This window comes from Branchiostoma floridae, unplaced genomic scaffold (genome assembly GCF_000003815.2).
Source record: "Branchiostoma floridae strain S238N-H82 unplaced genomic scaffold, Bfl_VNyyK Sc7u5tJ_218, whole genome shotgun sequence".
Lineage (NCBI taxonomy): Eukaryota > Metazoa > Chordata > Leptocardii > Amphioxiformes > Branchiostomatidae > Branchiostoma > Branchiostoma floridae.
In genome coordinates this window covers 227,718-248,780 of record NW_023365791.1, presented here as the reverse complement: position 1 = coordinate 248,780, position 21,063 = coordinate 227,718, and the positions used below count along the sequence as shown (strand labels likewise).

General features: G+C 39.3%; 3 protein-coding genes across 3 annotated transcripts in view; 2 read left to right on the top strand and 1 right to left on the bottom strand.

Moving 5' to 3' along the window:
• Positions 1 to 3,483, top strand: part of LOC118408589 — a 28,747-nt gene extending 25,264 nt beyond the window's left edge. Inside the window, exons 30-34 of the mRNA XM_035809401.1 lie at positions 234 to 314; positions 516 to 655; positions 1,310 to 1,496; positions 2,108 to 2,242; positions 2,659 to 3,483. Coding sequence (XP_035665294.1) covers positions 234 to 314; positions 516 to 655; positions 1,310 to 1,496; positions 2,108 to 2,242; positions 2,659 to 2,872 — 757 coding nt within the window. The 3' untranslated portion in view covers positions 2,873 to 3,483. The remainder of the gene's footprint in view (positions 1 to 233; positions 315 to 515; positions 656 to 1,309; positions 1,497 to 2,107; positions 2,243 to 2,658) is intronic.
• A 10,031-nt stretch (positions 3,484 to 13,514) lies between these two features.
• LOC118408612 (COMM domain-containing protein 7-like) lies at positions 13,515 to 17,188 on the bottom strand. The gene is made up of 9 exons (XM_035809430.1): positions 17,045 to 17,188; positions 16,574 to 16,627; positions 16,362 to 16,464; positions 15,701 to 15,757; positions 15,520 to 15,557; positions 15,036 to 15,126; positions 14,584 to 14,633; positions 14,304 to 14,352; positions 13,515 to 14,145 (listed from the first exon to the last, which is right to left on the bottom strand). Exons 1-9 carry the CDS (start codon positions 17,132 to 17,134, stop codon positions 14,069 to 14,071), a joined length of 609 nt encoding a protein of 202 aa, XP_035665323.1. The 5' UTR covers positions 17,135 to 17,188; the 3' UTR covers positions 13,515 to 14,068.
• An 888-nt stretch (positions 17,189 to 18,076) lies between these two features.
• Positions 18,077 to 21,063, top strand: part of LOC118408617 (extensin-like) — a 5,627-nt gene continuing 2,640 nt past the window's right edge. Inside the window, exons 1-2 of the mRNA XM_035809434.1 lie at positions 18,077 to 18,236; positions 20,045 to 20,098. Coding sequence (XP_035665327.1) covers positions 18,159 to 18,236; positions 20,045 to 20,098 — 132 coding nt within the window. The 5' untranslated portion in view covers positions 18,077 to 18,158. The remainder of the gene's footprint in view (positions 18,237 to 20,044; positions 20,099 to 21,063) is intronic.

Below are 21,063 nucleotides of genomic sequence, written 5' to 3'. Positions count from 1 at the left end.
GGAAATTATATGATTGGAGGCCTTCATTGATAATGATACTAAAGCCTCTATACTAATCATTATCTTTCCCTTAATTTGTGAGTGTCTGCACAATAAACGCTGCATTTTTTGGATAATGATGTGGTTGAACATGGTTGAATTGTTTTTTATGATATTTGCTGTGTATAAAAAGAAATTTAGGCTGAATCCTGTTGAATGTTGAATTAACAAGATTTTTTGCTTCCCATCTTCAGAGTGCTAATTGATTACAGAGAGCTTCCTAAGAACGATGGCCTTAAATTTGATGACCACTGGCAGGACAGAGCAATAGAAAGGTGTATATTTTCTTAAGTTTATCTACAATCAGATAAATTAAATTCATTTCTTCAATTTGTATCTTGATATTTCTTTGTTGAGTGTTCCTATACAAATCTTCAGAAATAATATTTTACTTTGAGACTCCAGCAATGACGTCATACTAGTTCTATATGTTTGTTTCATAAAACATTTTGCATCTGTTGGGCTATTTTCAACAGATACCAGCTGCTGAAGCTACAGAAGCAGCAGCGGATGGAGGCTGCTAAGGAGAGACGAGCAGTCCTGGAGCTGAGACAGTGGCACAAGAGACGGTCACTCCTGGGGCATCACGACTGTCATGGGGAGGGGATGGATGGTGGTCAGTACAGTCACCGTGACTTTAACATTTCATCTCTCAGGAATGACAGGCTGTATCTTATTCAAACTCACATGTAGCTACACAAAGTATGACGTAACTGTTCAGTTGTTATGGTTGCTGTCAGATGCAGCCATTGAGCTCTTCTGCTGAATTGCGTCTGAAATACAACTGTCAGTGACTGTTCAGTCACTGACAGGCCCATTCCAGTACTGATGGTTTGCTATGTGTAAATGATGGCCTGTCTGACAGTTTCTGACTTATTAGTATGGTTCACAGTCTTCTGTGCAACTGTAAACAATAGAAGGTCCTATCCTCCACATTGTGTATAATGATTAATCTATTGTATAAATGTGCTGGTATCTTTTTTTCATAGAGTATTTGCTTGTGCACACTGACTATATCACACAATTTGTTTGAAAACTTAGAGATTTTAAATACATTATTTCCAGCATTTGTTGTTGTTATGCGTATAGATTAGTTGTAATGCTATGCATGTACAATCATGTAATCAAATAATAGATAATTCAAAATGAATATTGCGCAATTTCATCACTGACTAATTGCCTGGAGCAATTCAACATTCTGCCCAGCTCAGAATGACAAACACATCCTGAATGCACCTGTGCTGAACTGCCTGCTATTTTTTCCCACCAGGTTATGTCAGTAAGTCGGACAGCTCCCTGCACATCTTGCCGAGGCCCCAGACTGCAGCTGCCTCCATGGACCCTGTGTCCAGACTGTCCGGAGAAGTCAGGCCCGATGTCTCACAGGTCAGCCCTCCAACCCAGCAGCCTAGGAGACCTGTTCACAAGGAGGGGCTGGGTCTCGAGAGGCCTTTCAGGTAATGCTGATCATCCAAATTGTTTTTTCAAATACAGTAGAAGGCAGTTAACTGCAAAACAGATTATTGCACACTTCTTCTAATTGCACAGATCCTTAAATCCCAAACCGGTGCAGACCAGCTAAATACAGTTATAAAATCACATTGTTGGAACACCCAAAATGTAAACATCACAATGGCTACCTTGTCCCCCAACAATCTGGAGATCAAAGGTAGGGTAGGGGTAAACTTCTCCCTCAGTCTACAGATATGGCAGTTACTGTAGTCTGTTTCTAAGGAGGGATTTTACTTTATTTTAATTTTAAACTGTCAGTGAAAATGTTTACCATAACCAGGGCTTAAGCATGATATGTAGCATAATAAATGCAACCCCATATCCTTTCTAGTAGGTACTGTATGTTTTGCTAATATGGCAGGATTGGTAACTTTTTGCATGGGACAAAGAATATAGACATCCACTGTGAGTGTTTGGGATGTGTCCAAGTCTTCAACTCAGTGAGTTTTACAACCACTAGGTCTTTTCAACTGGCTAAATACATCAAGATACCCATGAAAAAGTTTGGACTGTGTCCAACTCTTCTACTGTTACTTAACTCTGTTTCTTTTTGTAGAATATCCATGCGGCCCCAGTCAGGCAAGTCTTACGTGCGGAAGGAGGATGTGTTTGAGACGGAGAACAGAAGTGCCAGCGAACCCCTGCTCATCCGCAGACCAAGGTCAAGCAAGTCCATCCCCAGTAAATGCAAGTAAGGACTGACAGAATTTTGATTTCAACTTCAGATATCATTTAGAATATAGATTATAATGATAGAAAACTTAGTTAGTCCTAGGGCAGTACACAGAACATTTTGGCAGTTTGGGGGGAAACTATGAAATTTGTTTGTATATCCACATCAATAAAGATTTTCAATCAAGTGCAATGACTGCTTGGAATACATCAATGTTGAATACCATTTGACTCTTTTAATTTCCGTATCATTTTGGCCTTGGGTATGCCATGCCACTTACACATTACAGTAGAACATTTTTCACATTCAAGTGGTGCCTACACCTAAAGCATAACAGTTACCATTCTGTAGACTATTGTGACAGTATGTTGTTTAGACGTTTAGAGAAAATCTTGATTACCTATTGCTCAAGATCTTAACCCATTTCTCCATAGTCGTTTTGTCCTGTTGTCCACCGGTAACACACCTGACACACCCAAACCTGAGCCGACACCCCTGGAGGCTCGACTACTGGCACAGAGGTTCCCCCAGAGAACACTACCCATGCAGCCTCGCACCCCGCCCATCCCTCGCAGGAAAACTACACCAGCTTCCACCTACGCAAGCCGCAGGAATTCAGTGCCAAGTTATGCAACATTACATAGTTAGCATTAAAGTTGATATAATATTGTTAAAGTTTTCTTTGATTGCAGACTTGATATGTATGGATTGCCATTGAATCCCCAAACATATGATTGTACACAACATTGTTGCTTTTATAATGATGCTTTAATAATATCACTTTACTGAAGGTACAGGCAGGTTGTCCTTTAAATGTCATATTCTGTAAATAAATACAGCTATCCAGTAGATTCAAGAACAAATGCTAGTGATATGCAGAATAGCCTGATGTTGCAATTATGTCATGTTTCAAGAAATTATCAACAGAAGACTGTTATTTTTTAGGTGATGTGTAATTTACCCATGGTTTATCTGTATGACCACTTAAGAGAAATACCTATTGTGAGATGCTCTTGAATTTGTTGTATGTTGGCAGTAAAGTATAGATAGGAGAGATGAAATATGCCAAATGCAGTCTTTGTTGCAAGAAAATGTATTTTATGTTGTACATACAGTTGATGTAAGCAGAGGTGCTTCTTATGTTTCCCACCCCTATGAGGGAATGGCAAATATATATATTGTTTATTGTTACTAGTGTCTCTTCTGTAATCTTGACTATATTCAATGGCTGTGGACACAATACAAGACACAGAACATGAGGAAGATATTTTTCTTTTTTTGATTGCCATTTTTGCTCTTTTTCTTGCTGCACTTTAACATTTGACAAAAACTAGTAAGAGGAAAAACATTTTGTTGTTGCTAGCAGTTATTGGTTCTTTGACTTGTTACACTTTTCTTTGAGCCATGGATTATATACTACTACACACAAAATCAACCAATACTACAGCACTTTTGAATGTGGTAACTTCATCTTTTGTGATAGTGCCTTGTACATTGCAAATGGCATTCTAAAACATCAATTATTTCTTGTAAACTCTATTAAAATGGCAACCAAAAGGTTTACTATTTTGCAACATTTACATTGCATCATCCCGACACATTCATCGCAATGGCTGATCCTATGCTTTGCCTTCACTTCAACTGATTTCCCTAATGCTTGCAAACTCACTCAATATATACTGTCAACACAAATATGTAACAATGATTCGTGCAACAATCTTATGATGGCAGTTTTTCTTCTGTGATCATTCGTGACTCTGGCGTAGTGAATCGTACTTTTCAATCACAAATCGTCCTCCTTCCTTCTCTTGGTGCATTGTAGCCCCAAGCATTTGTCAGTCTTATACCCGTCCGTTGTTTTTCTGAAGTTGAATCATTGGTAGCTTATACATTGATGATGAAATCGTATATTTCGTCACAAATCTACCATAGTACGTCTGTTACACTATAGCACCCAGCTGTAGAAGTAAGCTAATCCAATGTTTAGGAACTGTCCGTTTCAGTATACAAATTACAATCCCTTTTCTCAGGTTGAATTATCAGGTAGCTTCCCACACAATGAAGTCGTGCGCGTCCACAACGGATGTGATGGGCCGTCTGTCTAAGGGACACTTCCGTGACGTTGTCATGTGTCGTCCTCTGGTAAGTATGTCCCCACAGTCCCTACACAGACACCGGTGTCCACACGGGACCAGGGTAACCGCCACCGGATCCTCGTGACACACGACACAGTTGCCGTCTGCCGTGGTGACCTCCCTATCAACGGTGTTGTGAAGACTGCGAGGATCTCTAGTGGGCATCCTTTGTATGAACTTGCCTCGTCGAAACCACTTCAGGCAAAGATTCCACGCCATTCTCTGAGTATCCACCCGACGCAAATAGTTCGTTACTACTGGAGGTATCAGCAGTATTGACCCACAGAACTGAGTAGCTGTGATCACTGAGAGAATTCGTCTCACAGGTGCCCATATAGTTTCGATGCTGTAGGCTATAACTGCAAAAATTTCTGGTAGATATCCAAAGACAGTTGGTTCGAGAGGTATCAAGTAATTGACGCTTTTCCAGATGCTACATATCGACCAGAAGTACCAAGTAAAGAATTTGGAAAGAAATACTACAGGCGCGAGCACCTCGTAGAGTGGGACCGGGTCCAGGTACAGACAGCTCCAGCCTCTTCGCCTCCGAAAGAACGGCGGTATGATGAACAACTCCAGCGCTAACGGTAGAATCAGCAAGTCTACCGCACCAGTGAATGCAGCAATGGGACGCCATAAGCTGTTTCCGATTAGCTGGCAGATGGAAAGGACGCTGACCGCCCAACTTGTGGCAAAGCAGAGCACGGTAAGGAGAAGAGTAGCCGACCAACTCTTGGGGACTATGAGCGGGAGGTTCAACTGTGACGCCGACAGACTGGCGATGATTGTCAGCTCGAAGAACCACTGGCTGCGGCCATTGGACGAGGAGACGGCGTAGACTCCGAAGTAAGGACGGCCCACCAATAGGATGATTTGACCCACAACGACGTTCACAACTGTTAGGAGACCCAGGGTCATCCCAGCTTTCTCCATGATTGCCCACACAGTGGATTCTGATTCCATGATTGTAGCATCAACTGGAATATCCTGTTGTTGCATAGTAGGAACTTTATTGCACCTAGGCCTGTAGGTGTAAGTAGGTTTTCTTCACATTACAGTCTCAGTACACATCTGTTAAACGTGTATCACATGTCCGACTGAAGCCACTAAACACTGACCTTTCTCGGCGACGCCCGTTGACGACAAGTGGTGATTTTTCTTCTACTTTTCTCTGAGCCTTTGCAACGTTATTATGCACCTTTAACCCTTTCCTGGGTTTAAGCTATTTGGTGGTCCAAATGTCCTTTAAGCGGGAGAATGGAGAACGAAGGATATCCGGCGATCTACTGTTTGATTCCGATCGTCATCGACCCCTAGACACACTCTATCTGACGGCGCTGAAAGAATAAAGAAAATGCTGTTAGCCGAACTGTGTTAAATTCAACCTATAACTACACTAAATTATAAGTTGTGCGACACTACCTATCGGCACAGGGGACAATTGCATAAGAAGTTACTCATTTTCACTTAAGTTCATAAAAACATGTTTGAAATCTTTAGTATGATCCGAAATAATGTACGGCAAAAATTTGTACAACCATGTTTTTACTCTTACCTTTCAATAGAAAACACGTTACCTCCTTTGAACAACGTTCACTGCTCACGGAGGGAAATCTGAGTGGTATTGACTATGGAGTTATATAATAAACCACGACATTACTACGTCACAGTTTGTTTACCGCAAGGTATGCCGGGAAAGGCAATCGATGCTGTACATTGCGATGCTCAAGTGACGTCACCTCTGTGTTAGGAATGACGTAATGCTCTGCGACGCAGGTGTTCCCACCTGACACCTGTTCGAAAGAACATCAACATCGACTGACCACAAACTGTCCCCGCATTATGTGGTAACAAACTATGACGTAATAAGGCACGCAAGGTAATGGTTAGGAAAATCGGATACAATTTGGAAACGGTCAAACCTTTTAGACAGCATCCGATGTATTTCGTAACTGTCTGGACGAAAATCTGGATTCACAAAGTTTTAAACTTAACTCCAAATTTTCGTCTAGTCAAACCGCCCGTATCCATGTTTTGTCCATTTGCTACATAACTATTACAACGCAATAATGCTTTGGTTCCATAGACCCACTGACAGACAGCGTTTCCATGAAAGAATGACATATCTGGTACAGACGACAAGTGCTCAAAAGTTCACAGAATTGTGGTCGAAATTTAGGAGTGGTCCTAAATAATGTACGGCAAAAACCTGTAACATGTATTTACATCTCTAACCTTTCACAACTCTTGTCTGAACAAAAACAGTTTGTGACGTCATAGTTTGTTTACTGCAAAGTATACCGGGACAGTCAATCGATGTTCATATTGTACAGGACAATGCTACAGTGACGTCACTCCTGTTGGTGTGTCGTCAGTATCAAGAATGACGTAATGTTCTGCGATGCAGGTGTCCCCATATGACACCTGTTCGAAAGAACATCAACAGCGACTGGCCACAAACTGTCTCCGCATTATGTGGTAACAAACTATGACGTAATAATTTATAAGATACGCAAGGTAACGGTTAGGAAAATTGGATACAGTTTGGAAACGGTCAAACATTTTAGACACCATCCGATATACATATATTTCGTAAGTGTCTGCACGACAATCTGGATTCACAAAGTTTTAAACCAAAACTCCAAATTTTTGTCCAGTCAAGCCGCCCGTATCTAAATTTTATTTCTTTGCTGAGTAACTATTATGACTCAATAATTCTTTGGTTCCATAGACCCACTGACTGACTGCGTTTCCATGAAAGAAGAAAGCACTTCATCTGAACCACTCTGCATAACGTCGTTCAATACACAGTAAGTCAGCTAAGTGACACTGACATATCTGGTACAGATGACAAATGCTCAAAAGTCCATAGAATTATCATGGTCGAAATATACCTGGTGTGGTCCTAATTAATGTACGGCAAAAACTTGTACATGTATTTACATCTCTAATCTTTTACAACCCTTGTCTGAACAAAAAGTTTGTGACGTCATAGTTTGTTCACCGCAAAGTATGCCGGGACAGCCAGTCAATGTTTATATCGTACAGGAGATTGCTGCAGTGACGTCACTTCTGCCGGTGTGTCGTCAGTGTTAAGAATGACGTGACGCTCTGCGATGCAGGTGTTCCAACCTGGCAGGCACAAACACCTGTTCGAAAGAACATCAACATAGACCAAAAACTGTCCCGCCATTATGTGGTAAACAAACTATGACGTAATAAGATACTCAAGGTAACAGTTAGGAAAATTGAATACAATTTGGAAACGGCCAAACGGTAAAACGTTTCAGACAGCATTCAATGTATTTCGTAATTGTCTGGACGGAAATCTGGATTTACAAAGTTTTAAACCAGAACTCCAAGTTTTCGTCCAGTCAAGCCGCCCGTATCTAAGTTTTATTTATTTGCTGAGTAACTATTATGACGCAATAATGCTTTGGTTCCATAGACCCACTGACAGACTGCGTTTCCATGAAAAAAGAATGCACTTCATCTGAACCACTCTGCATAACGCCGTTCAATACACAGTAAGTCGGCTAAGTGACACTGACACATCTGGTACAGACGACAAATGCTGAAAAGTTCAAAGAATTGCGGTCGAAATTTAAAGAGTGGTCCTAAATGATGGACGGCAAAAACTTGAACATGTACTTACATCTCTATCCTTTTACAACCGTTGTCTGAACAAAAAAAAGTTTGTGACGTCATAGTTTGTTTACCGCAAAGTATGCCGGGACAGTCAATCAATGTTTATATTGTACAGGGCGATGCTGCAGTGACGTCACTTCTGTCGGTGTGTCGTCAGTATCAAGAATGACGTAACGCTCTGCGACGCAGGTGTTCCCACCTGACACCTGTTCGAAAGAACAACAACATCGGCTAACCGCAAACTGTCCCCGCATTATGTGGTAAACAAACTATGACGTAATACGATACGCAAGGTATCAGCAATTCAGGAAAATTGATCCAATTTGGAAACGGTCAAACGTTTCAGACAGTATCCGATGTATTCAATTGCCTGGACAAAAATCTGGATTTACAGAGTTTTGAACCAAAACTCCGCATTCGTCACAGTTTTTTAAGTGATAGTTTGATTACCGCAAAGTATGCCGGGACAGTCAATCAAAGTTTATATTGAGTACAGAACGATGCTGCAGTGACGTCACTTCTGTTGGTGTATCGCCAGTGTGTAGAATGACGTAACGCTCTAGGACACAGGTGTTCGAACCTGAAAGTACAAACACCTGTTCGAAAGAACATCAACATCAACATCGGCTAACACAAACTGTCCCGGCATTATGTGGTAAACAAACTATGACGTAATAAGATACGCCAGGTAACAGTTCTTCAGGAAAATTGGGAATAAATTTGGAGACGGTCAACGGACAGCTGTTTTCGATACTGACGGGACGAAAATATGGATTTACTAGGTTTTAAACCAAAACTGCAAATGTTCGTCCAGTCACAAACAAAAGACAACGGATGTTGTATGAAACCGCTGGTTTCCAAGTTCCATCTATATGGCGGGTAACTGTTAACTTATGACGTAACAATGATTTGGGTACACTGTCCTTCAGACAGCGTTTCCATGGAAAAAGAATGTATGCACTTCTCCTGAACTCCGCGTAATGTCGTCACAAAGAGGGCGTAAACAAACGCATGAAAACAATACTGTTGCTTTTTGTGTCCTTTTGTGACATTACATGTAGGTACCCTTGCTCCGTCCATATATCTGTGTTATGTTACATGTTTGGTCTATACTGCAGTCTGCTATATTTGGACCATTTCGCTCGAGGCTATATGTCGGAAAAACAAGAACAGTATTCTCATCATTTGTTGATTGAATCGTACAAGAAAATAGTCCTAAATCTGCTCTGGATTCTGACAAATGTCTCGGGGTATATGCATACCAGTATATATACGTTATGGCTCGGAATCCAGCCCAGACATTGCCGTATCTAATTTAAGATGGCGGCGTAAACAACCATGGCCCAAAATACGTACCATCCAGTACAAACCAAGCCGACAATGTCAACGAACCGAATCGTCGTTCGTCAAAAATATATTTGAATTTACCTACATGCTTAAGCTTGTTGTCCGGAACGCTTGGTTGCCCAAAGAGTTAATAACAGCAACGTACATGAAGTATATCATGTAACGTACACGGCTATGTAACGTTTACATACGTTTGCTGCACTGCTGCCCGCTGCTTATGTACATTGCCCTTTGAACTTCCAACATAACATCAATTGCCCTTGGGGCAAACCATGAACGGAATGTTGAAGGGAGGGTGCGACATCAGTATGGTTTTAGAAACGTAAACATGCAGGGAACTTGAAAAACATTCAAGACAACTCTGCGCCTGTAAACTGAGTTGCACTTACCCCTAAATCGCCCCTTCGGCTTTAACTCTCTTTTCTCACTGTTAACGCGTAGACTGTGCATATACCACGTGTATTATTGGATGGCCTAGTTTCTTCTTTAGTATGTACTGATAAGGCATAAGCCGATGGAATTAGGACCCGATCACTGATTCGTCCTACGATCATCGTACGATCGCAAAACAATAGGAAATTCTTGGAATCGCAAAACAATGGCATTCTTGGAATAGCCATGCATAACGTTACTGACGGTCGTGCAAAATATAAGATTCTTTTAACGGAAAAAGTTGTCTATGGGCCACTATCCCTCAGCCAATCAAAGCCCTTCAATTACTGTGTTTATATCCCCAAAGTGCAGAAAAGTGGTGTACTATGAAAAAAGTGTGGTACTATGAACTCATTTGCATAAAATATGGCTAAACGTTTTTCATAGTAGAACACTTTTTTCATAGTACACCTTTTTCTGCACCACTGGTCAGCTCACACTGCGCAAGCTACATGTAATTGCCCAAGGGATTAAAGAGGATAAAGACACAGGGATACAGTGTCATAAAAGCAAACAGTTTAATGCTTTCTGTAACTGGAAAACAGAATCGGATTGTTAGAAAATAACAAACGCAGTACGTTATAAGTAAGCAAACAAAAGAAAATACCAAAAAAACAAAGTTGCAATTTCAAATCAAATTAAAGGGCAGCACATGTTTGCAGGTCAGAGAGAAACAAAGGCAGCGTCAGCGTGCAGAATATCATGAACCATTTGCTCGATTAATTGCACCGCAACAAGCTGTTTAAATTGCGACTGGACAGGATTATTTATTGATAACTAGGCTATTTTCGGCTCCTTACTGATAGGTGTATTTGTATGCTATACCCTGAACTTAATATCCTGAATCGAGTGCTGAAAATATAGCTCACACCCTTTATACGTTATTACCCTGTGCCGCGCAGACTTCGCAGGCTTTGCAATGAAGCGGAGATCTAAATAGGACATCGTCAAGACCAAGAAAGGGCCATAACGTTTATAGTCTGTGTTTACACAATCTCTCGCTGGCTAGGGATAATGTACAGAGACCTCCCCGCGGCAACTGTACGGCCGGCCGCTAGGAGCGCGATTTTAGTCAGGTTAATAACGTTGACTATAACTGTTGTCAACAACGACCAACAAGGGATTCGCTATTTAAGTACTCACTATGTGCAGGTCCTTCAGATGATCATACTTCTGCGTAATCTCGAACCGGCTTATGTGAATGTGTTAGATTAAGAACGTGGAACTGAGCTGAAAACACAAACAAGTTTCAAGGCCAAAATGTTTATTATTAATAACATAGGCGGAATATTTGGGCACGTTTGCATGCATCAAGTGCTCTTATCATTCGACATTGTCAATAGTACTTTTATAAACTCCGTCAAGGAAATTAAAATGTTATCCCTGGCGTTTGTTGGTTTGCGGCTAGGATTAACGAAACATTCGAATGGATTCTCATAATATTTGTACAAGAATAGACATGGAAAATAATTGATGACATTGAGCCCCTAACAGCTTGTTGTTGGACGGCATGTTAAAATCGGCCCGAACGCTTAATTTGCGGTTTGTAGTCAATTTGGAAATGCCACCGGTGCACTGGTATTTTGACAAGGCCTTTGTCTATATGCCTACGTAATTTATGAAGGGCATTAAAAGATACGATCTAGGTGATTTAAGGACATCTGCTATATACGGCCATGGCCTGCTCTTAGTACTACTGTCTGTATAGCTATTAGTTGTTATTAATTGCCATACATTGTACCCTGTGCGATTGTTGAGCAATAAAATTCATTCATTCATTCATTCTCTGAACTGACGATAAATGTCTTTCTGAATTGACTCAAGGACGAGTCCTCTTTAATTTTACTTCTATATGGATATGATGAATTCTCCAATGGTGGTAGTCTATCGGTGGATATACAGTCACTGTTTTCTTTTTGATAATACTGTGATCTGTCCTTGGTCCGCTACTGCATTTAAGACTTGCTCGTTTGATTAATATTGTTTGAATCTTTATTTATTCACGAGAAGCTCACATCGGCCTACGTATATACAGGCCGCTTTTCATTGAGGTCATGAGGGAGGTAAGGGTCAGGGCCGAAACCAGTTTGTGGCTGTAATCTTTAGTAATTTTACCGACGAATCTGCAAAAGTCGACGACTCTGCAATGCTTTACCGAGGTTACAGAAGACATACAGGATAGTAAATTAGTAATGATTTATATCTCATGTACCCCGAGGGTAGCGATGGCCGGCAGAACGAATCACCTTAAGTTCTACAGGTTGTTTTGACGTGCACGTTGTTTCAAACGTGAGCAATATTGTTGTAGATACTTACATAGTATGTTTTAACAATTCAAGAGCCCCACTCATTGCAGTGCTCTTCTCAATTGCCATTGGGCGAGAATAGACAAGTGTAACAAGGGTGTCACGAAGAATACATATTATATGCAGAGATAAAAGCACATGTAACTTAACCCTGCGCCTGACGCACAAACTTTAACAAAGGGCCAGTGCCCTACCGGTCAGCGGAAAGTTCACAACACCGACAGAGATAACGTTATCTGAGGCCGACCGGGCGGTCAGTTCTTGCTGTATCTATAATCAGTCAAGGTTAGATTAAATTGTACACCACTTACGTACATTGTTTTAAGTAGAGAGTCATGTCATAGGATATGAGAATTCGGAGAAAAACGTGGTAGAAAACTGTCAGTTCAAGGAATCCACCCCGTCTGTTATTTCCGCAATGTTGTTGACTCCCTTGGGTGACGTTAACGTTTTCTAACATAAAATGCATGTACATCCACTAAGCTATCTTTCTACGTTTACTGGGAGGTCATGGCTAAGAGCAGAAGTGTGATTTGACACGGAAATCGCATTGATCAAAACAAAACGACACCCCTACCTGTAAACTAGAATTGGTCTTGTTTTATAAAGGTCTACAAAATGTCGAATGCGAACTCACCTGTACCTGACCAGTGTGATGATTGGCACCTCCTTGAAACACGTACTTAAAACCCCAAACGGCCTTCTTCAACAACGAAATGATTTTCATTTGCTAGACGTCTTGAAAAAAACTATGTCCAGGGCAAAATATGTCTGTCTGTGGCTTGAACGAAAACACTACAGCTGTTTACACGCCGGATCGTGTGATCGACTGGACGAACTTTGAACCTTTGATTATACACAGACATTATCCAATCAGAATACACATTACGTCACTTGTTTGACCTTTGTACTAGTTGGGCTGTCATGTGCAATTCATGTCCTCATTTCATGTCTAACGTTACATGTGACGTTTGATGAAATGTTTGATTTTGCTGCTATGAGTAATGTTTTAGATTTTTATCATTTTCATTATCATTTAGCTAGTCTAATCAGTGCACCAGTAACACTTTAAGACGAAACAGGTATGAGGTATAAGCCTATAATATAACAGTTATACAGCTGTTACATATTAAACAGCAGATATTTTGACTTGCACATGCGATATAACATTTAGAAAATCTGGTGACATGATTTTATATAGCTTTAACCTTTTCTGTTATGTTTTCTTAGGACTTAAACATTGTCAGAGACTCTTTTGACAATTGCAAATCCATTCTGTGGGGAGGCATATCTATGCTTTTTATGGTAAATTATAGAATTATTGTATCTACAACACAGTAAATCTACATTTGGAATATGCTGCTTCTATCATAGAAGAATGGAATTAAAAGATCTGTGACTTCAGCAACACTTTCAGGGAAATCAGCTATTTTATTTTTTATAAGATATTACAAGTATCAAAAACATCTCAAGATCCATAATCATAAGGGGGTGTATACAATACAGTATACATATACATATGGCAAGGTAACTATAATTCAATTATAACAATACCTTACTCTACACATCACATAGTGACCAATTTAAAGCAATATAGTAAGAAAGACATATGATACATGTTTAAGTCATATCAAATTGGACAAAATATATATTAGCAGAACAACATTATCATATGATGTAACGTTATATGGTGCCATATGGTGCCATGATGTATAGGGTGTCGTAATGCCTGTGTTTTGCTCACTTGTTGGTTTTATTCAGTGGTTATAGCAAAGGACCAGGCGCTATAAATAGACCTCGGGGCAGGTCATTAACCCTCAATTATCATCTTACAACACAAATTTACAAGTTTTGTAGTCAAGACTGTTACTGTTGTATTTCCTTACATCAATTATAAAATGAAATTCAAGGTATCTGGTTTTCATACGGCAATTAAAATATGAGAATGACGTTACAAAAATGCCCCCTGGAGAAATTTAGGTGAAGTACTCCAAGCTTGACTTGGCCTTTTCCATTTCATGTAGAAAGCTGTAAAATTGTGGGAGAGTCAACTCTGAAAAAGACAAAAAACAGAAATAAATAATACCATAATATGAGAAAATATATTACTTTGCATATATGAAATGAAAAGCTGGAGAAGATTTTCCTGGATTGTTTACAGTATCAAAACTTTTATCAGAAAAAATATTCATGTAAAGAAAGTGGAATTACCCATGTAGACATTTTCTGTCCTGTCTCCCTTGTTCACCACTAGTTTCAACTGCAAATTATATGACATTTTGAGAAAGAATGTAGCATATATCAAAACACTTGTGTGCCTAAAGATTGATGCTAAGTTTGAGTCATATAATTGACTAAATATGTCAGTAAACAATGTATTGTGAAACGTCAATGAAGGTTAGACATACAGGTAATAAGATACGTAGTGTCACTGAGGAAAGGTAGTGGATGCTACCTGAAATATTTCAGAAATCTCAGAAAGTTTACTCACCTGTAGGAATGTGTTGCCCACTTTTTGCACCTCACTGCTAGCTGCTGTCACTAAAGAAAGTAAACAATACAAAAATGGACAACAATGCAAGAACACACACTATCCAATTATAACAAAATAAATGCTAAACTTTCAAACAATGTTGAACAAATATAGATTGATGAAAAAAATGGTATTCATAGGGTTTTTCATTAGTATAACAATGACTTGGGCTGATGAAGATCATAAAGCTTTTATATGCTATTTCCATACAAAAAGTAAATTTCTTACTTACAAGCTTTCAATCAATAAATTCTTCTCAACTTGAAATGAAAGCTGATTAAAAGCTAATTGCTAAGTGAAGTTGGTAAAGTGTATAAAATCTTTATAGCATAAATTACTGTCACAGATGAACTTTCATTAAAACCTTTTCATAATTGGCAACTAGATTTTTATCATAAACGTCAACTTACCTCCAAACTTCCACTCCATGTCCACCAGCTGGTTGACCAACAGGGTCTGACCCATGGCCATTCTGGACAGGGCAGCCAGGTTGGACTTCCACTGGTCAGAGAAACAAAAAGCATGACTACCTTAATAAACCTTCCTCTACCAAGGGAGTTTGCATTGTTTCCTCTGTTATGCAGCAGAAAGAAGATTAACATAAAATACCCTCTAGTAATAAAATGTATAACGTTAGCCATGGAAATGTTTAAGTCAAGTAGTTTTTAAAAAATACCTTTGATTTGTTATGAGTACCATTATTATGCCACGGCAGATTGAAGATACAAATTTACAATTATGTAAAGAAGCATTAGACATTAAACAGGTACTAGTACTTAACTGGATAAAATTTGGTCACGCGTTTCAGACAACACCTGCTGTCTTTCATACCAGTATATCCTTATATGTTTATCCTTCCATTTTGTTCAAAGTTGAAGTTGGAAGATGTCTTACCTGACTTTCTAGGTATGATGCCCTTTCTTCTGTCACACCTAGCATGTATACATTAAATATAGAATTATTTGATGTAATGTTCTTAATAGGATATGTGAGTAAAGATGCACTCATATGATCATTATCATTTTACAAACACTTAAATATCAACAAACGGACAGACTATGATACAGCAGCTTACCTAGGTTAGTCAAGTCCTCCTTCAGAAGGGCTGGTGTCAGATTTCTTCTCAAGGCACCTGATAATGCAGAATAAAAGAAACATGTTTTGTATCACTAATAAAATATTCTTTTCTGCCAGGACAATTTATTTGTTCGATTGAAGACAGCTTCTAATCAATTCCTAAGTACAATAATGTACTAATACTTGGTTGTTGTTTTTTTCATCCATGTTGGGGTAAATTAAGAGGTTCTTATGGTTACAACGACTTTTGAAATTTGAAATGCTTATACCTATCTGTGAGATCAGTACAAAGTAGTCTAATGTGGTACATACAACACAAAGAATATGTACCACTATGCATGCAAAAGGAACTTACTAGTACACACTTATCAAGAAGGGTAGGGGTGACAAACGCAAACCCATGGCAAGGCTGCTTTGCACTTCTACCTATCAAAAAAGCTTCATCCTAGCTCAGTCCGCTGTGGTGGGATCAGCATGCTGCCATACTTTACCAACTTGGGCAAGTCAACTCAGCCCAACACCCTGGTCGATTCAAGGTTCAAATTAGGGTTAGGGCTTGCGTTAGGATGTTTTTCTGATTAGCCACGGGCCGAGTTGGTGAAGCTAGGGCCGAAGCCCCTGACACCCATCTGTGGTCGGACACTCAACATTTTACCCACCATTCAGCACAGACAGTAGACTCTTCACCACGTTCTTGAGTGGTCCCGCACTGATCCCATGATGCTCTGCAAACTCATCAAGCTGCTGCAACATTCTGGCAGACTGAAAAGTGAGAATTCATCTTATTACAAGTCAGCAAGTCATAGATTCATTGTTACAAGTAGAAAAATAGAAATACTGAAACATGCTTGTGATAATCATTGAATTTTACCTTGCCAGGTTCCACAAGAAATGAGAAGACGATAGAGATGAGCTGGGAAAATTGCTGAAAGAAATAGAAGCATCACATAATGATTGAAGTTATACATCACTTCTATTATCTAACATTGCGCAGCTCAAGAATATCATAAACAAGGGATATATGTTAATATTTTCTATTGGACAATTTTTAATAACACAATCTTTACATAGACACTAGATGCTAAAATGTTAATTCATTGCAAGTTACTTACATTACTTGGATAGTTCGCTTATTGCCCATATCGATAGGGTTTTGTATTTCAAACATCTAAACTCCTAACTTCTTTGATATAACAGGATATCATATGATGATCACAAAAACATTTTGACGCCCCCCCTCCCCCTTCCTGCTACATTTAAGCGCATTTCCTGACAACATGAAGTTTGCACCGAATGTTACTCTTACGCCAGTACATTCTACATATAATCCAGATTTTCTCACCTCATCCTGGAACTTATTAAGCGTCTGCACGTCGGATAATAGGGTATCGGATGGAGCTTCCTGGGTAAAATGGTACTTGGTCGCCGCCATCTTGGTTTTGGATCGTCACATGCTGTAGGGGCGTGGCCAGGTGAAGCACTTGTTGATTGACAGATGAACCTCTTTACGTTTCACTTTCACAGGCGTTCATTGCTTGCATTGTGAAAGAGAATACAAATGTGGTACAAGAGAATGCTTTAACTGGGTAACAAATATTTCAATTGAGCAAGTAACGTTACATCAGAACATGCTAAAAATTATGTCAGAATCCTACAGGTAAACGAAATGCCATAAATGCATTATAATAATTATTAATTACCACAATGGCAATTAAAACGTATTCACAACTTAAAAACGTGCGTAGAGTGAGACCGCTTTTATGCGTATCAACGTCAACTTGTAGGGCAGACTTTTTATTACCCAACTATAACGTTGATGATTCAGAAGTGATTTCATATTAAACTTTAATTGTCAGTCATAACGTTACATGATATGACTGAAGAGAAATATTCATTCTGTTTTGTTTCTTATTGCTTAGCATTCTATGATCAACCGCGATTTTTATATCTCTTTCATGTTAAAACTTAAAAAGTAACAATTGCATCGAATATCTCACAGGATCTCTCAAGTGTGCTTTTGCGTAACTGTACATTCTGACAATTTCTATGTATGGGTAAATCTACGATTTATGTATTCGTTACTCTTCAAGCAGAGGTTTAGGCTCCGGCCGTTTTTTAAAGACTTTTTTTAGTCGTTTTTATCGGGATTTCTACTTTGTATTGTATCTTCCCTAGATTTTGACATAGCAAGATACAATACAAAATAGAAAGCCCGATAAAAACGCCCCTAAAAATGAATTTAAAAACAGCCGGGGCCTAACCTCTGCTTGGAGAGTATGTATTCGTGGCTAGTATTGACATTTACCAAGGAGCTTCTTAAATCGTGACAACGTTTATGTTTTCTGTGGCTTCAAATGACGTCAAACTTTTTACATCAGACGGACCATGAAGCTTACAGCGCAGGCGCTCCGTCATCCTGCATAACTACATAAATTATAGGTAGGCTGGAATCAAACATGGCTGACCCTGCCTATGCTCCGAGCGCTCCACCAAAAGACCCTGCCTACCCACCACAGGCCGGCTATCCTCCTCAGGTATGGTGTACATAGTCTAACGTTACATAGTCTAATATCTACTGGACTGGCGATCCAGACAAACGAAGACCGTAAACACATCAGATAACGTACTGTAGTAGTGGGAGATATCGTTATAGGGTTCGTAACATTTTTTTTTTCATACATCATTTCCTGGTTTGTACCACCGATTTTGTACATACACATTCAAATCAGAAGCTCAAATTTTATAGCAACAGTAATTTGTAACATGTACAAAGGTGAGACAGTTGCCAGGTGGTCACTGGTACGCTTGTGAGCCAGAAAAACTCCCCATGTTTTGCTAACACAAACATGGCATGTGGCGACTTGACACGTTCGACCTTTCACTGTGTAACATTAGATCAATATTACAAATCACTACATGGACGGGATTTGAGAAGAGGTGACCGTAACAATATCTTTGGAAGTCAGCCAGATCTAGATGTATAAAATAACCATTTTTTTCTCGCTATCGACAATGTTGTTTATTCATTGAGAGGAAATGCCATATGGCGATGTTCAATTATGGCCAATGACATGCAGGTTAAATCTTTCATTCATTCATTCGGTCTGATCCTGATCCTAAATATTGCATCACTTGCAGTTTGACTACCAATCTTTTATGTTATATCTAATAACAAAACAATACACAAGATACAACACAAAATATGCAGCTTAGAAAAATGAATGGAATGCCTCGTTCAATTGACCTACTTTTGTTCATGGCCACTTGATACTCCGGCCTTAAGTCTTTAGACGGTTTCGGTACGTTGATTGTAAGACATTGTGACTGGCGCCGTTCGTCACACGATAAAAAGTTGGAGACGTTCTTGGAAAAGTCGCGTATGTGTCGTACAGAATCCGTATGTCGTGACTGAAAATGTTATCATAAGATTTGTCACGGCCAATTTCACCAGAGCCATACCGGAAGCATGATTTTGCTACATTTTGCTACATTTCTTTTACATTATAACGTTACATTGTACATGCAGTCTACATGTGTAAATCACACGGAGTTTGGGTGAAAACTGTCAAATTGTCTAATTTAGTAATTAGATAGAATCTTGGCTGGATTTGTATATTAGGCGCTCCGCATAAGTACTTGATATTTAGATATATGAAATTGGATTCACAGCCAAATTTGATTGCAAGGTCGCATGCTCGTCATTTATGTTATGCAATAGACTGTAGATTACTTTCAGTCTAGACATAATTAACGTATATGATTTATGTTTTTTCTTCCTTTCTCATTTTATCATTATGTTATGGAAATGACCAGCAGCTGTGACACGAATGACTTCCTTGATGCGTGGTTTCACTTTCGTTCTACGTTAGATTGATACTTCTGGTTTAACTCCACTTGAAAAATTTGCAAATCAACTAACGTTATATTCTTCACTAGCCACTTGTTCACTAGCCAGAACCCTCGATATATAAAACCGATGCAGTACCATAGTAAGCCGCTAGGGAGCCAAAAATCTACTCGTTTCAGGGACACCTACCCACGCACCAATTATCAATACAATCCACCCAGGCATTTTAGGGTTATGCTAGTCAACTATACACACAAACGCTACGGAAAACATAGCCTTCTAGCGAAGGTACTAGTAATTGTATTTTCCTAAAGAATAAATAGACATACATGTACACGACGATAAACGGAAATATGCATTCACCCGGTTGTTCCGCTATGTATATGAATGATGTATTTAACATTTCTGCAACAATACATTCAAGTAATTTTATACAGATATAGATACGTAAAGATGCCAGGATTCATAGAGATACCTGTATTTCCCCATATCCAGCCTCAACAGGTACCACCTCCGTACCAGCCTCCACCGTACAGTGCCGCAGCGCCGGTAGGTTTCTTATCTGTGTATTAACATTTGATGTGTTAGCTGTATGAACATGCATCGATAAAAATGCATTTAATTTAATGCTAGATTCAACATACCAATTTCTGATACTCAAAAGCCTTTGCATAAAAGATGACGATTTCATCATTAGCACATTGCCCAATTGATAAGTAACTGGTAGCAAATTCAATGTTTATCCAGCTATTCTATCCAATCATATCACATTATAATTGTACTCATTTTTATGCTCTCATGTAATACACGAATAAAAAAGGAAATGAATGAATGAATGAATAAATGAATGAATGAAAGAATGGACGAGCCAATGAAAGCTCCGTAATAATCTGATCCTGCAAATCTTCATATAATAACCAAACTGTCATACTCTCTTTTTGTCAATTTGATGTCGTCATTGCCGTCGTTAGTACTATAATGATGTTCTCCGCTTGATTTAAGATATGTCCCTCTTGGGGCCCCTCTGACAAACTTAATTAGCCTATTTGAGTCATATAGAACAAGACAGCGCGCATGTGTTGTCCTTGGTTTCCATGGCTGTGGTAAGACAGTCATCGCTGAATAATTCATAACTACGTATTGCTCACATCATGCCATTTCGAAAATTACGATACTGCCAGACAATAGGTTGTTAGCCAATTGGAATTTTGTGTGTGCGTGATCATCAACCGGAAGAAAGTACGGACTGCGTTTTGACAATGTCTTCTGAAATGGTTGTATATATAACGCATGTTATAGCAATATACAAGTTAGCTCTGTGATCTGTATGATTCCTCTTAACCTGTTTAGAATAAGCGGAGTTGAAACAGAGTTCACTGACTATGGCGCTACGCGTGTGTCCAAAATACATGTCCCATTGTCCACAGTAGCGAAATTCATCTACAAAGCAGAACTTCAAGCGAATTCGAAAGCCACATTCAACACGGAACTTTCCCAACCCAAAATTAACCCGA